The sequence below is a fragment of the Mycteria americana genome, chromosome 5, assembly GCF_035582795.1.
Source record: "Mycteria americana isolate JAX WOST 10 ecotype Jacksonville Zoo and Gardens chromosome 5, USCA_MyAme_1.0, whole genome shotgun sequence".
Taxonomy (NCBI): Eukaryota; Metazoa; Chordata; class Aves; order Ciconiiformes; family Ciconiidae; genus Mycteria; species Mycteria americana.
Window position 1 is genome coordinate 64,915,866 of NC_134369.1, and position 17,826 is coordinate 64,933,691.

The 17,826-nt window shown below is 43.7% G+C and overlaps 1 protein-coding gene across 3 annotated transcripts in view; it reads right to left on the reverse strand.

Moving 5' to 3' along the window:
• Window positions 1-6,580: 6,580 nt before the first annotated feature.
• NUDT14 (nudix hydrolase 14) overlaps window positions 6,581-17,826 on the reverse strand; it is a 62,418-nt gene continuing 51,172 nt past the window's right edge. For 2 of the 3 annotated variants that reach the window (XM_075503744.1, XM_075503745.1), the window contains one exon: window positions 6,581-8,745. In XM_075503744.1, the coding sequence (XP_075359859.1) occupies window positions 8,436-8,745 (310 nt within the window). In that variant the 3' untranslated portion in view covers window positions 6,581-8,435. The remainder of the gene's footprint in view (window positions 8,746-17,826) is intronic. The other variant, XM_075503743.1, reaches the window with a different exon arrangement.

Sequence of the window (17,826 nt, forward strand, 5' to 3'; positions counted from 1 at the left end):
TCCGAGCCGCGGTCCCCGCTGGGTGCCAGCCCGGCTCCCGTGGGACCCCCCGTCCCCTTGACCCCACCGAGAGCCGCTCGGGGCAATCATTAGGTCTGAGGAGGTAACAAGGAGGATTGAGGTGGTCTCAGTTTCTTTATCCCTTGTAAGAGGGTTTGCACTATAAGACGATACCTTACTCCAGAGCAGCCTGGTCAAGTGGGAATCAACGCTAGCTAAGTAAACACTGATCATCCTGCTTAGAGACTTGAATTAAAAAGCTTTGCCAATCAGCCTTGATTGATAGAAAAAGGACAGGGCATTAGGATCAGTCATGCAGCTTTAGAAGGCAAGACCTTCACCTCAATTTTTTTTGCTTCCCCGTTAATTGAACTAGGAACAGACCTGTATCATTAACTGCAGAATATTTACACATTTCTTTTGCCAGTGAGAAAAAACACATCTACACCTTAGTGTCCATCTAGGAGCTAAATCCTGTGCTAGAGAGAGCTGTCACTCTGCTGTGATCAATAAACCCGTTAGCCTTCACTCAGTGCCTTGGCTCTGTGAGAGCCCCTGGAATCAAATCTTATTATTTTGATGTATTGGTGTTATTTTGACTGTGCTCATCTGAGAGACTGGGATCAGATTGCATAGAAGAGCAATAAAAGAAAGAAAAAAAACAGAAGACAAAAAAACCCCAAACAAAGGCATTAGAGGTAAAAGAAAGCCATTTGAAAAGACGAAGCTGGCAGCATGACAGGAAGATGCAGCAGATGAGAACATTGGGTACGAAGCTGGTACCTGGCTTGACCATCTCCTGCTCATTGCTCCAGCTGCCTGCAGCCCAGAAGCTGCCCAGCACGACACTGCTGCTGCAAACCGGTGCTGCTGCAGACGGGACAGCCTCCACCCTTATAAAATCAGCTGGTCAGGGATGCAAAGGGTTGTGGCTGCTTTGGAGGGCCAATGTAAGGCCAGGCAATTTTCATGCTCGTACACACCCGGCATCAGTCTAACTCTGCTCCCTTTTTGCGCTGGGAGCCTGTTGCAAGCCCCCCTCCCTGCTCTTTAAAGATATTGCATAAATATCAGACAAAAGTATTGGTGCAGATATTGCTCACCACAGCAAATGGGGTTTTCTGAAGCACTTCCATGACTAAGCACCAATCTTGAATGTGACCTCGGCTGCTTTGCCTGTTCTGAGGTGCGCTGATGCTGGTTCCCTGACTTCCCCGACCGTGATAGGAAGAGACGGGACAGATCCTGACACCAGTCCCAAAGACCAAGGACACACGTTGCGGATGTCCCCCTCCCTCTCCTGTTGCCTCTGGAAGGTCCCAGCTCTGGGGGCTGCGTTTAGCCCCCCCACGCTTGGGGCTCCCCTGTGCTGCTGCAGCCCTGCTACCCCGCCGGAGTGGGAGCAAACGTGCTGCAAACCCGCCCTGGGGCTCCACGCATGATTGATAGCAGCACGGAGCGGTGGGGCTGCCAGAGTGGATTAGCAGCTGATGGATTGCTGTAACTCAAGCCCTCGCATCCCTGCTGCACCGCCAGCTCCGGGGTCAGCAACACTTGGGCTGCGGTATGAACCCAGCCAGGCCGGCTAGCTTCAACTTAAAGCCTGCTGAAGTTGGGAAGCTGTGGAGGGGCAAAACCCAAATTACATCCTTGGGGAGACCCACGGGGAGCGTCGAAGTGCTTACAAAGTCCCTCGCCTTCATATTGAATAGAAAAGAGGAGCGGGAGAGCGTGGCATGGGCTTGCAATACCTCTGGTTTTGTTTTCCTGATTTTATTGGAAATGGAGCACCCCGAAACCCCAGGGTGGGAGCGGGGGGAGCCTGAAGGACGAAATGAAGGAGGTTACGAAAGGAGTGGAGTGGGTTATCAGCACCGAGTGCATTCCTGCGGGGCCGGGCGGGCCGGGCAGCCGGGGCCCCTTTCACAAACCCTGGGGAGCTGTTTGCACAGCGCCCGCCGTTTGTCCCAAGAACATTTCTTAAATTGTTTCTAGCACTCTCAAGTGCGTGATTGTGCCTTGTCCAGTTATTTTAGCGATTGCTGCACGAGCAAAAGCGTTACCTGAACACCCCATCCCCACAAACACACCGCGGGTCTGCCAGAGGGACCCACGCGGTGGGCAGGATTATTCACCACCACCTCCGTTGGCCAGGCTTATCGGAAACCCAATTAGTGACTCTGGCCCTGAAATCCATCCCCATCCCCGGGCTCGTAGGAGCAGCTGGAGCAGCTGCAGCCCTGGAGGGGACCAGCAGGCTGGAGCACCCCGTTTTCCATGGCCCCAGCCCCTGCCCGCAGCTCCTGGGGAGGCTTTGGAGGTGGCAGCCGGGCTGTGCCACCCACGGGGCACAGCAAGCACCCGGCTCTGCCCGCCAGCACCCATTGAGGACTTTGTGAAGGGCTGGGGACAGGACCGGCGCCGTGCCAGACACCCCGAAGCAGTGGGGCAAGCCCCATCACCCGTGCTTCCACTGCACCTGGAGCCAGGTGGGGTGTCGTCCTTCTAGGCTTATTTTCTTTTAACTTTTTCATTCATTAACTGCTCTTTTTTTCCAAGCCCCTCTCCACAACTCCAAGGGAACAGGGTTAAAACCAGGCTGTGTTTACGGAGTGATGGACATGCACTCGGATGGCATCGTTCGGAGGGGTCGGGCTCTCGCGCGGGTGCCCTTGACCCCAGGAGGTCCCCACGCACAGGCGCTGCTCAGGGCTCGGGTGGCACTCGCCCGGCCCCGGCTGGTGGGGTGCGGCTGAGCCGGGCTGGCTCCTGGCTGCCACAAGCATGTCTGTAGCGATCACAGCAACGTGTTGCTCTTGTAAAATGATAAAATCGGGTTTATCTTACTATTGAATGCTCTACCCATCGCACCCATACCCTGAACACTGAACCCCAGGTGGACACAAGAAGAGCCCAGGGATTTTTCTGTTGACGAGGCTGGGGCATGGGGGTAGCCGTCAATTGATGAGGTTGACAGCCGTTCCCGCATTGCCCCTTCCCAGCGCATTTTCATCGTAACCAAGTGTCCAAAAGGGGTTTCTCAGAGCACCGCTGCTTTTGAATGTTTTATTAGAGACTGAAGCCAGCACAGGATATTGAGTACTTCAGCAGCAAAGCAATACAGTGCATGGCTGGCAGGCTTTAATACGTACCTGATTGTATTTCCAATTACGAGAAATGCACTGAAGCCAGTCCTGAGGCAGGCCAGAGAGCTCCGAGCGCCGCAAATCTGGGCCATTTAGCTACATTATGACTTCTTCTCCTCCCTCGTGATTCATCTGGAGAGCAATTAAAGCCCTTGTAAAAATGTGTTCCCAATTAAAGAATGAGACTGGCTCTGAAGGATTAGACAAATTGAGGAGTAACTTTTGCAGTAGCACAGGTTTTGTACAAGCATCCCTTTTTTTGTTCATATCAAGCAAAATCCTGTGTGAACCAGTGGGAATGAAAACTGCTGTTGGAAACCTGCTCCAAAGTCCACGGTGTCCTTCCTTAAATTAAATTTGAATCCGGATTGGGGGTGAGGCTTTCAGAGCTCCACTTTACCGCTGCGCTGTTTGAGATGCAGCAAAGCAGAGCAAGCAAAATCCTTTTTGGAGAGGCTGAGCCCAAGCAGGGGCTAGATTGCAAATCGCTGGTACCTGCTGGCCAGGCCACCCAGCTGCACGCCTGGGGCTGCAGGGACCGCGCTGCACCGTGTCCCTGCTGGGGCAGCAGCCCTGCCCTGCCCGTTACTTCCACCCCGGCGCAGCCACCAAGACTGGGGCTGCAAATCCGTTCTGCGTGCACAGGCCGCCTTCTGATCCCTCTGAAGCCGCTACATGCTTCAGGCGGTGGCTCCTAACAGCTCCAAAGAACCGTATTAATCTGCGACAGGCTCCCTTGCCAAAGCGCGCAGGGCAGCGAAGGCGCAGGGAGCACAGCAGGAGCCGCGCAGCCAGACTTTTATGGCCACAAAGGCCAAGTCGCACCTGCTAATGGTTGTGAATAGACTTGCAGACAGCACCAGGTGTGCCGTTTCAACAGATTTCACAACTGGGTGTGCCTTTCATCTATGTATAGAGCCCCCGTGAGGGGATGAAGCGTGCTCGCCAATTGTCCTAATTTAGCAAAAATCCTATTTGTCCAGTGGGTCGCCCTGCTCGGTCGGCACGTGTATTTCAGGAGCAATTATATCTGTTGCCCTTGGCCTGGCCCTGGCCGTGGCCCTGCGGGGAGTTGGAGAAATTTATTGTTGGTGGGGAGGGATGGTAATGAGGGAGCCGGCGAAAAGGCAAGCGGCCGCCTGCCAGGGCAGCGTGCTTCCAGCAGCGCGGGCAGCATCCTCGTGAGCCCGGGGGAGCGCGGGCGGCCGGGGCACCCCGCACCCCATCCCTGCGCCTGCCCCCACCTACCCCACGGTGTAATTCAGCTCGTTTATTTAAACTGTCAGCCTTTTAGAGAAGGCATTTAATCATATCGCTGCTCAGGGCTTAATGCCATGAGACCTGGGAGTAGCTCAGGGCTTGTAGATACTTTACAAATAGGGTAATAAACAACAATAATAAACGAGGTCCATGTGCCCGCAAGGTGCTGGTGACGTCTCTCTTGCCACCTAACAGTGAGCCTGACAGCAACATTACATTCAAGATTTTATAATTTCAGGCTTCATTAGAAGCCTGAGTCATAATTTCAAGTTCATTAGATTATCTCTATATCCCAAAGCCGCATCATAAAGATGAGAGAGATGCTAAGATTTGTTTTTTAAATGCAGACCACTCGATTGTACTCAATAAAAGAAAGATGCTGATCTCATGGGGATGGTCAGATGAGATCAGATAAGATTTTTGCAGGCTCGAGTCAGTATTCATTAGCAGCAAATGGGGACCCTGTTTTATTCTGAACTGTCTGTTCTCCATGGACATATGTGTGGTGGCACGACCGAAGGATGTGTCTGAAACACAGATGTGATTTCAAGATGCCATTAGAAGCACTTTTTTCCTGCCTGGTCTTGGCCAATGTATATTGGATTTGCTCTAATTATGATCTTTGAAACGAGCCCTGATGAGAGACGTGGCATCTGAATTGCTCTGGTTGTATTTTTATAAATATGAATCATCTACTGTTCTGAAAAAAGTTCAAGCCCTTTCTCCCGCATTTTCAAACCTTCCTAATTCCTTATAAAAATCCCCACCAAAATTAACAGGGAAAAAGGAAAAGGATGAAGATACATTTATATTTAATATTGCAAAGCCAAACACCAGACACAACATCGCTTTATGTACAGCTTTCACTATATTGCATCACCGCTGTTCTGTGGAAAACTCCCAAATTGTGGAAGGAAACGGAAGTAATCCCTTGACCGTTTTGTTTCTGTCTGAGAATTACGAATTGCGGCCGGGCAGAGCACAGGGCCTGGGTGTAGCATCCCTTGGGGTGTGAAGGCTTCAGAGCCACCGCAGTCCCCCGGGGTTTTGTAGGTGTCTGCCCCGTACACCGCTGGGGAGGAACGGACTGGGAGGTGGGGGCAATGCTGCTCAGCTTCTCGCCCGGCCTTCTGGATCACGGAGAAGTGCTGAGCGACTGCCCAGCTCATGCAACTGCCCTCTGTCACAGTTCCCCAGCAGAGAAATATAAACTGCATCAAAAATGGTTAGTCTGAAGCCCGTAGCTTGCATTGGCAAGGTCACCTGGGAGCACCGTCGAGGGCTGGTGCCGCGTGGCTGTCCCTGTGCCCTCACGAGGGCTGCGGCTTCCCTCCCGCGCACCCCTCCGTGCTGCTGCACCCCGCGCCCCCTCTTCCCGGGCAGTGACTTCCCGCGCCCATCCCGTCCTGGGAAACCCCTGCTGCTGCTCTGGTGTGGCAGCTCCTCTGCACGGCCCCAGGGCTGGGCTGTGAAGCAGACAGGCTTCAGGCACCTACAACTTGCAAGCCCTCCACCCGGCTGTTTGAGTGACGGGGAACAGCCTTCTGCTGACCAGCAGCAGTACTTTGGGCCAGATCTTGGCAAGTCTGGCACTGCCCTTGGTGCTCCCCCAACACACACACTCTTGGGAAGGGACAGTTCGTTAGAGGGACAGCCACTGCGCCTTGGAGCGGGCAAAATATGTGTGTGTTTCAAAGTGTCCAGCTCCGAGACGTGCAGCCAAGGCACGACCGGCTAGCACCAGCTGTGTGCTTTGTGCAGATGTGCACAAAGATGTTAGGACCTTCATCCGCCCCTGTGCTGGGCATGGCCGCGTGCTCTCTCTGGTGGCCCAGCAGCCCATAGTTCATGATGTGCACGTTGCATGGTGGCACAACAGATCCAGCACCGTCTGACCTGCCTCCTCCAGGGGTGGTCTGATGAGCTCAAACCGAATGCAGGTGCCGAGATTTTAAGGCACTTCTAGACAGACTAATCAGTGAAACCTGTATTTAGTCTGATGAATCACACCTTGAATGCTCGTCACCCACACAGGTGGGTCAAAGCCTTGGGCTCTCACCAAAGTGGTTAATGCAATGTGAGCGCACCTTGTGAAGCACCGACTCCAGGTCCTGGGCATGTCTGACTGGGGAAAAGCTCCCAGCATTGCACAAAGAGCCTCACTAGAACTGAATTTTTGTCCATTTGTAATTCTGGGCCAAATGGTATAAATACATAAATGCTGCTTTGAAAAGTTTCAAACTCTGACCCCCCTCCACTACACCAATTTATTTTTCCAAATTACTGCATTATGCAGCAAAAAAGGCTTTTGACGTGTATACGCACACACTTATTAGCTTGACACTAAACAGATCAACAAGCTACTGTGTAATAATTTTGACAGAATCAAAATAGACACTTTGCTAACTACAGCCTGGAATAAAAGGCATTACTTATTATACATATTGTAGTAGCTCGTAGAGGCCTCAGCAGCAGTCAGGACACATTGTACTTGACACCGTAGCGACGCAGAGCAGCGGAGACCCCGCCCTAAAACACCTTCCAATGTAAATACATCAGACAGACAGAATTTATTTACTTTTCACGATAACTCAGCCCTTGACTCAACACAGACCAGGCACAGTTCAATGCGAATGTGTCTGAACTTCCACAAAAGGTGTCTGACTCCCACAGACGAAGGCTGCTCTTTCTCCAGTGGATTTCCAAGGACTTTTCCTCCCTGTCAGATGGAGAACCAGCAAGTACCAGTTCTAAAAGCATTCTTTTAAAAAATTATTTATTTATACATCTATTTAGACATGCAGAGATTTTAAATCAGCCACTGGTTACCATCAGGCATCTGTACTGCATTTACTCCAGTTGCTATATGAAAGTTTGCATATTCACAGTACTCATCTTCTAAACATACTTAGTACCTCAGTAACCCTAGAAGCACATATAATGTAGTCATGTGAATTAACATTAACTCAGTGAATAACATACATCAGCGCATAATTAAATTGCCGGACTTGATTCTCTTTCAGTCATGCTCCTAACAGTTTCACAAGACAAATAGCCCACATCTAAACTATGCTGTTAGAACAAATAATATACGTTCTAATTAGACCCCTTTATTAAATCAAATTGTGTTGCCCAGTACGTCTGTGCAGGTTGTATGAGCTTCAATGTAAACTGCACAAAGGATGATAAAATCTCTCAATAAAGCACTTCCAATCATTAGATTTCAAGGACTGTTATCTGAGAGGTAAGTCCCATTCTTCCCATTTGGGTGATAAGGAAAGTGAGACCACAGAATACCTCAGAGAAATCACTTGTATTAGTCACCTCAGAGTCAAATTAAAAGAATTTGGCCTCTCGAGTTCCGCTCTAGAGGACAAAGTTTGATCTAATTAATCAAGTATTACCCATAAAACAAACAAAGCAGCAAGCGTTCCAGTAGAAGCCCCCATCATTCATTCCCCCATCATTGTTGCTCAGCATTATAGTGGGAACAAACAGAAGCACACAATCTTACAGCTGGTCTATTGTCAAAATGACACATTAGCAGAAGGATTTACAGACATGTTTGCTTATGAAATAAAGGTCTGCATGTTCAGAAATGCAAACGTTTTCTCTGTACAGGAGCTACACACCACAGAGAAAGCTGCTCCCTGAAAGCTGTGCAGAACTCAGGAATGTGGTTAGGATATCTGTGACTATTAAGGTTTGCTGCCTTCCACCACCAAAATAACAGAAACTACAGTGAATACACAGCTGCCAGTACGTACAGACCACAGTGACAGGCTGGTATAGCAGCTGCACTGAGGTCCTGAGCAACTCTTCAAAACCGTGGCAGAGCAGTGCCGTGGAAAGGGAGAACTGGACACATTTACTTAGCCTTTGTGCGAAAATCAACAATTGCTTCTCAGAGGCAAATCCTGGCCCCAGTGAAGCCAGCAAGTGTTTTGCTAATGATGGAAATTGGATCAGGATTTTAATTCAGATTTTACTTCCAAATTTATTTCAAGAAAGATTTGCTCTGTGATGAGTTCATCGAGGCAGGCAGTTTTCTCTATCCACAGAACCAGTAGGAAAGCTTTTCTTAAAATCATGGTGTTTTATTTTTTTTGGTAGCTTGGGTGCTATGTTGTTTTGGAACCACATGAAGCTGAAGATGACACCCATCGTCTTTGGGAGAGTCTCATCATAAGCAAACTTCATGGAGTCTTCTAAAGGTATTTCTACAACTTCAATCAGCTCTCCTTCTTCAGGCTGGCCACCTCCTTCACCAGTTCTCATCTGGTCTGTTACTTCTGCATAAAATAACGTCTGCCTAGAACCTGTCACACCAACTCCAGACCTGGAAAAAAGCAGAGAGGAAACTTTGTTTTAGATCAAAAGAAGATAGCTAGGTACTAGGAATGGAAACCTGGGTTCTTAACTTGTGTCACTAAGCAACATCAAAATGCAAATCCTTACCCTCTGTTAATGTCATTTAGAACCTATAAATGCAATTTTGTTAATACAGAAATTGATTGCAACTTTCATGCAGAAATACCAACACTTTTGAATACAGTTGCATATGAAATGGATCTGTCTTCAAATATACTCTGCAACTTTGGAAAAATACTAGTTTGGGAGAAAATAAAAAAAACAGTTTTTGAATGGCTGAACTCTTGTTCTACATATACTGAAGTCAACAGAAATTTTTTCAACTGACTTTAGTGAGAGCTGGACTGCACAATGACTCATAGAGATTTACAAACAAAAGAATGAAGCTCCTCAGTGTATCTGTATACTATCATGCTACATTTTTGCTTGTTTTTACACAAATATTTAGATTTTTTACTCTTAAGAAGATTATGTCCATTCACAGCTGGAGTCCTCTACTCATGGACCGGATAGGTACAAGAAGAGAAAGGCAGCCTAAGAGTCTTTTTCTATCCTTCCTGAACTTTAGCCTTGACCCAAGTGGACCACTGTAAGCACGCATGTATCTGAAGTAATTCAGTCTCCCTTCTAAACTTGCTACGGCAGATTTAATTGAGGATATTTCAGATTATGTAGTCTTTCTTCAGCTAGACTGCTTGCTGTGTATTATACCTCTTACTTGTTAATCCTCTATTTCCTTAGGACTATTTCATTTAGGTATTATTAAATAAGGGATAAGTACATAATCCACTCATTTAGTCCTTCCAAGAAAATATTCACATTGTAATCGCAACTTCTTCATTTCACATGATTACAAGTGACTTTTCACATTGAATCTGGATCCAAAGTTCACTGAAACTATGAATGAGGCATAGGGCAAGCTGAAAAATTAGCTTCCGTGTTATTATACACACAGAGGTTTCTAAGATTTGTAGCAGTGTTATGATCTTAGAGTGTATATCAATACTTACCCAACCATTAGTCAACTAAAAGTTTCAGTTAATCCAGCATAAATCACACCTCATAGCAGGAATTAATCATTTGTTTCTCAATTTTCCAAGAACACTGGCAATTATTTTGTTTGGAGAATTAGTAGTGATTACTGAACGTGGTTCTTAGATCAATATACACCTTTTTTTTAAACACAGAATAGGGAGCAAACCAGTGAATTCTTTTCCTACTACTGATAGGTTCTGTGACTTTGGAAAAGACATTTCACAACTCCAGGATCATTCCCACATCTCTACGGAATGCTCGAGAAACTTACGCATCTTTGGCACTTCCAGGAACTTTGAAGGCTGCTTTCATTCTGGGCTCATCACTTTATTTCAGTGTCAGTAGTGGGTTTTTTGATACACATTTTAACCAACAAAATGTGACCTACTAGGATGCAGCAAGAGGCCAGACTAACAGTTTTCCCTCTCTCTTCCACCCTCACCAAAGCCCATGACCTCCTTTCTCAGTCAATCTGATTCAGTATTTACTTTCCCTAAGGACCTATTTTCTGCAGCCACTGTCCTAGGTATTTGTATGCTATTCTGATGACCATCAGAGATGGTTTGCCAATAAAAGAGCCATCCAGGGCTGACAATCATCCACAGACCGTATGTGCCACTGGCACTAGATCAAGCGGTTTCTCAGGACTCCCCGTGCCACTCTCCCTTTTCCCTTTCCTGATGGGAAGCTGCCTGGAAGAGTAATGCTGTTCGCCAGCCATGCTGCCACTCACCTCACCACAACTGAAGACCCAACCAGCAGACAGCACAACGCAAACGCAGTCTTTGAAAGCAGCAGGAGTTGCACACTGGGCTCACCATGCTGGCTTAATCATCCTGATCTCATTATAAAAGTACGGTAGATTCGTTTTTCATCAAGTTGCTATCAGCAACCAGCTCGCAAAAGTTGGAATGATATTTTTTATGCTAATATGCACTGATAGTGCCCTTTCTGCCGTGAGGATGACGGCACACTTTACTAGACTCCCTTAGTGTTAAAATACAATATATTTTCTTGGTACTATGAAGCAGTAATATAGAATGTTAAAAAGCAACACTGGAAATGAAATACTGATTAAGAGCTAACAGATCTATTTCACAATCCATCACAGCTGGCTATTTAAGCTCTAGTCATTCAGCGAACAGTCTCCCCCAGCTTCGTCACCTCGATATCTGTCACTGACCACTGACCTGTGTGCTACCCACTCCTCGCTATCATCCACTGGAAGGAGCCTCACTGAGGGGACGTAGTTGTGATGGAATAGTAGATTGTTTGTTCATTTTTTGTTCCCTCTTTTCCTTCTTCTTTTCTTGTGTGAGGACGCAGAAAGGATTATGTTGTTCTAGTCAGCTAGAGATCCAGATCTGGTTTTCTATATATATAGCGATTACTCGTTCTTCAATTGTTTCTGCAAGAATTGCATTTTTAGTAATTAAATAAACATAGGAAGCCTGGGGTTCAGAGATTGTTTTTTGGTAATTGATAGTAAGAATAAAAACCACATTGATCCTGTAAAATTTGCAAGACAAAGAATGCAGCTTGCTAGTCTCCATAGGTACTGTGAAAAACCACAGGACTATGCATAATATATTTAATGTTCTGTTATTTCTGATGAGTGCTAAATCTGAGCTGCATCTGGGGTGCCGACCTGGAGAATGAAAATGCTCTTAAATTGAGTATACCCATGTCCACCTGATATTATGTAAAGGTTACATACAAAAACATAGAGACTTTATTTAAGAAGCCCTTCTATAAGAATGGTATGGCTTGATTATTTACAGCATAATCTCCTTCTATACGACCTGTGACCATTTACTTACGAAATAGCTGCAGCTGTGGAAATCATGCCTATATTCAATATGCCTATATTTCATTGTATTTACTCATATGATACTTCCATTAAATCAGTGCTTCTTTTCTTATGAACGAAATACATCAAGAGTGGCTACTACACTGAATATACTTTAAAAGAGGAAAGCACTGGACATCAATGTATTTCCTTTGTTATATGCCCAAAGTTATGGCATTTCTTCACCTATACTGGCCTACTATTTGCCACAGAAACTAATGAAAAATTTGCAACAATACGTATTCAAGGCAGGACATACCCACGTGTTCATGCTTTCTTATTTGATTACCTAACTTATCTTGCTCTGGTGCAACTTTGCCATGAGTTATTCATTAAAAACTAAGAAAAACTTCCAAATGAGCTAAAAATAAAATCAGAGAGTGCTGGTATTAATACTCATGTTACTCTATTCTACTCTTCCCCCCAAAACCAGCACATTTAATGTTTCTAAGACTACTTAGGATCCCCTCACTATTTAGACAGATGACTTTGGAGACTATTGCATGACATTATTTATGTACATATTCACAGCTTTTATTGTCTAACTACATGTCTATTTCAATGGTTTCAGAAAGAGGTAGAAAAGATAAAGGAACATACTTTAATTAATAAAAAAGGCATATTTCTTAACTTTTTAAATTTGATATTTCTTTCTCTAAATGCTCTGGCTTACTCTGCCAGTTGATCATTTTTGCATGGATCCATGTGGAATGCCTGTTACTAAATATTCTCCAGTATTGCCTACTGCTGTCTTTCACAACATTTCTAGACTCTTAGATATTCATGTATCCTGCCTGTCCTTAGAAAATTGTCCAAAAATCAATGCTATTGACATTTCATTTGTCTTAGTACCTTTGTTTTTTATAGAAATCAAAAGTTAGCAGGTTTGTTGCTTCGAAGCTGTTCTGAGCCTCCATCTGGTTGAAGTAATAAAGTGTTTTAACACATACCCTTGAAAAATGTGTATACATTTCAGCAATTTTGGGTACTTGGGGCTGGAGGAGGAAGAGAGGAGAGAGGGAGAAGGTGGGTCTGACTGGTAAAGAGGCAACAGGCTGCTATTATGTTTCAGTATGTTTTCAGGATTATCTGTCACTAGGAACTTCTTATGCTTTTGCACACTTGCACTTTCTGAGTATGATGTTTAAGGAATTTTGATGTGCCTTTATTCAGGGTTATATTCCTTTTTCTGCTACCTTCTTCCTCTATCCCAAGTCTGTGACATATGCTTTTCCTTGCCCTAGTATTTCAGATTACAAATAAAATGCTTTTGCCATGGTCTGAAATGAGTCACCTATTAACAGATTACAGCTATATTCATTAGCTTTGCATCTGTGGAAATCACAGGGGTCAGCACACCCGAACTGCAAGTGATGAGTTTCACCCTGGGAAAACCACCTTCCTGATAAAGGTGTCTCCCCTTCCCAGTACACGAGAGGCTTGGTTTGGGGGAGGGCAAGCAGGGTCTGAACTCACAGCACCAGCCCAGGGTGAGACTTCGGGCTTCGGTCTCACTCCACGGGTTTAGCACCATGTTGCCCAGACCAGGCGTGTCATGGCTCATACTGACCCAGACCTACTAAGCCTGGCTTGACCTAGCTGATTGTTCCAGATGCATTTTGATGTGTCTGTATGGTGCTTGACTCTTATTTACCACTGTGGGACAAATGCAAATGATCTATACAAAACACAGCTCTGTTTTCCTCATCTCTTTATCGTGAGGATCAGTTTCCTATGAGAAGTTTATAGTTGTTTCAATTAACAGCGACATGGCTGACAAATACTCTTTGTCAAATCATTAGGGCTTAAGCTCACAAACCCTGTAACTTCAATGGAGAGAGATTTTTATAACTAGAAGTCTATTAGCACTAAACTTTTAGCGTTGCTTCAGAGACAATTAGAAACCTCCACTATCTTTGACAGCAGCAAGTCTAAGAATGTAAGCATGTCAAAGTAAGGATACCGAAGTGGTATGGTTTTCATCACAATAGTAACTTACATTTAAGTTTAATACATCAAAACAAGACTGTATGCTGCATTCCCATACTTCATTTTAAATAAAACACTCAAACACTGTGATTAAATCATGCTATGGCTTTCAAAGCTGTGGGCAACACGCTTGTAGGCAACAGCACAGTGGAGAAGCAGTTTCTGCAGAATGATTGCAAAGTGCTTCTCCTCACCTCCTGCCCAGGGCTGGACTGGCTGGCAGAATGAGGCTGCAACTAGAGTATTTTCTATCTACTTCCTTCTTAGACCAGGGAAAACACAAGAGACAGATTGTCACTCCAATCTGTTTTTGAAACTCGGCAATAGCAGCTCTCACAAAGTCTTTGTTTAGCTCTTCGCTTTTATTAAATGCATGAGGAAATATGTAGCACATGAGCTAGAGCTCACAAAATGGGACTTTTCACTTGTCATATCTAAGTTCATAAGCATAAAGATACATCACATTTTTCATGATAAGTGGGTAACAATATTGTATTGCTTTAAAAAAAAAAAAGTTTAGTAGTGTCTAAAAGCCACAAGTGAGATTGAGTCCACCTTGCATGTTTGCCAGTGCTCAGTAACAGTGAGTTTCTTCTTCAAACAGAGTGTGTGCGCGCACACGTGTGCATATATGCACACGTGCACGTTTGTAAGCAGGGCTGAAATTCAAAGCATGTATTCAAGATTAGGTTTGCCTTCTTCTCATGTCTGGGTGCTCATCTATGCCAAGCAATTGTTACGTTCATAATTATTAAATTAATAAATATTACATTTTTAATTTGAAGGAACAAACATGTATGAGAAAATAAACAGTATCTTATACTCTACTCCTCTGCTGCAACATGGGGAACAAATAAATTGACTTATCATTGTGAAGAATTATTAGTTTAACTCAGATTTCTGATAGATGGCAATTAAAAGCTAAATTTCTCATCACTTCTTAATATTTAACAAATATAAAATCTATAAACAATCAACATTTACCTCTTCCTATCAACACAGAAACAATTTTTTTTGTTTTAATCAGACATAGTTAATGTGAAAATTCCTAAATGCAATATATCCTTTCACAAGATGTAAGCCATTTGGATGCGGAATTTAGGTATACAGTGAATACATAATTCATGTTTACAAATAAATGCGACACAAATCTCTGTTATTTATGCTGAAATCAAGATCTATTTAGGCATGGAACATGTAAACTGATGAACAGTGACATGCTGCTCCTATTGTCACTTCTTAGGACCTTTGTACAGTTCTGACATTATGAGCAGCAGGTGCAGGAAAAAAGCAGAGAAGTAATTAACATAAAATTATATTACATTATGCCATCACCCAACAGGTGTACTAGCAGGTGATCTTTCTAATTATAATGCACTCCAACATTTTCAAGGCTATTATTCTTTCTACATAATAACCTGTGAATACAAACCATTTTTACCTCATTGCACATGGGCTAATAGCCATAGCACAGTAATTGGAACATCTAATATTAATTCTCTGAATGCTCTTCTTTGTTGTATACTTTTGGAAAAAAATCAAATGTGGGAAGATTAAAGTAAGTACCTATATTAATATAGTTAGCCCCTTAAACTAATCCATCTGATTTTTTTTGCAGCGGGGCTGAGAACCTGCAGCTCCTATTGTATCCAATTCATAGCCAAGAGTTTATTACAACCTCTGGGAGAAAATAAAGATGGAATGAAGGGAAAAGGAAGTTGAACCAGAAACCCTTGTTCAACTTTGTCCTGATGCCCTGAGGTTTTATTTAAGTCCAAATAATTTTATAAATATTCTTCAAGAAGACCAAACATTTCAAGAACTAAAAGAAAATACTTTAAGTTGCAATGGCAATAGTATCTTTAACAACAACAAAATATTTCCCTGTCCCTGTCTTGTACGGAAACAAGTCTCAAGGAAGGTAGCTGGAAGTACTTCAACCTAAGAAACTAACTCACAGATTAATTTCACACAGGATTCAAACTGAAAACTGCTGGGATACCATGACAGATAGAAAATTTATTATACCTGATACACCAGTAAGTCCAAAGTTGTTCACTTACAAAATACTGCATTTATGGGGAAAAAAAAAAAAGTAGAGGGAAGCTCACAGATTTCTTTTAGAGCTTTTAAAAATGAACAATTTAACTGGCAACCATTTTAATGAAGCTTCAGTTTACAGTTATACTGCTATAGTATTAGCTTCATTTTATTATTGAGCTAAATGGTTCCTTTATAGCCATCGCATCTACCATCTATGCTATTTTTGACTGAGGCCATACATACAGCTGACGAGAACTCAACACACCAATAGGCATCAAAACTTTCAGGAGCCAGAACAGAAAACAAACTTTTTGTAACACCATAATTTGTATACCAAGCACAAAAGTAGCAAGTTGTGTAGCCATGATGAGAAGAGGAAACTCACCACACAGGTTGCAAACAATGCAGATTTTTTTCAGAATGATTCCTGCCTCCCATCTACACAGCAAGATTAACCATTTGCATTTAAATTCACCTTCTGGCTGGCATTTTTCTGTAACAGGAACAGATATTTCTGATTCTTCAAAGTGTGATTCCTCTGACCTCCTCCAGTCAAGTCCCTCTTAATATGTTTGTCTTCCTTGTTATCTGCCCCCAATCCAGGTTCCTTCATTGACCCACACCATACTGTCCTCCTGTTGCTGGAACAACTTGTTCCTGAGACTCTTGCTCAACTTGTGTAAATTCCCCAACTCCTGGCTTCTTTCCTGATTTCTCATTGACTCCACAGCTACTCTGTGGATCATTCAAGGTAATTAAGTCTGAGATCTGCTTAGTTCAGTGCCCGACTCCTATCTGATGAGTATCATGTCACAGGAACTTTGACCAAGCTAAAGAATGGGGTCCAATGGCTTACTTCTATGTGCTTTTGAAATATCTGTAGCAGTACTGTAGTTAACCTTTCCTGGTTAGCTCAGAAACATAACAAAAAAAATTTCCCCCCAAACCACTGCTGCATGCCCTGATAATAAATGAGAAAAAAAATGCTATCTTCAGATTACCTCCAATCTTTACTGCATCCACTACCTGGGAACAGAGCAAAGTTCTGCTTGAACACGGTCTAAGTACTTTCCTCATTTAGTTAAAGAGAATTCTTCTCCACCACCATGAACGTACTTTCCCCAAGTCCATTTCGTTCTCCGCCCATGCTTTTTCTCTGCATTAGTCCTTCATGTCTTCCTCTTTTTGTACTCGAGGATTTTCTGCTCCATTTTTCCCCCTAGTCTAAGTTCTCCCTATGCATTGTCCATGCCCTCCCCTTCTTAATCCATTGGCCACAGAACTGTATTGACCTCCCTAGCCAAAACCATTTCTCCCTTTACATTTGATGTGCCTTCTGCTTTCCATGTCCTTCTGTCAGGTCTAGCTCAAGTCCTGCTTTTATTCCAGTCAGGCAATTTCCTTCTCATGACCATGATTCCAGAAAGGGGTGTCATCAGGAATACAAGACAACTCCTTGTTTTCAGACCAAAGGGTGTGACAACACAGAAACCCTTCTTTGTACAAAAGCCTTTTCACTGTGCACACAACTCTGAGTTTTTATCTACAAAAATCTAATAGACTTAACTTTATAATTAATAATTATAGTTACCTAAATATTTGAATGTGGTTTTATTTGCATCAAGAAAGAAACAACAGCTAACAGATTTGTCAGAAATATATCAAGTGCAGTCAAACAAATATCAGCTCTAATAGGATAACAGGTCTTGTGGACAGACAATATAACTTCAGTTTATCAAGGCTTTGAACACTAATGTGACAGTTTCATTAAGAAGTTAGGAGATGATATACTTAGAAATCAAAGAAACTGTGAAATAGGTGCAAAACTAGTATGAAAATGGTACTCATGGAATGGATATCACTGTCTAATTGGAAACACAAACTAAATAGGATTCCACTGGGGACCATCCTCCATTCAATATCATTCAATATTTTGTTTTAGGACTTGTATGTTGAAATACAGACTGCAGGTAGCAAAGCTGAGATAGATTATTTATAAGAAGCTAGAAATGAATATTAGAATTCAAAATCATGCCAACAACTTGGAGAAATGGTCTGAAAAAATAGGATGCAATTCAATAAAGGCAAGTTCAAGGCTCTGTGTTCAGGCAGGAATAATGAACAGCACAAATA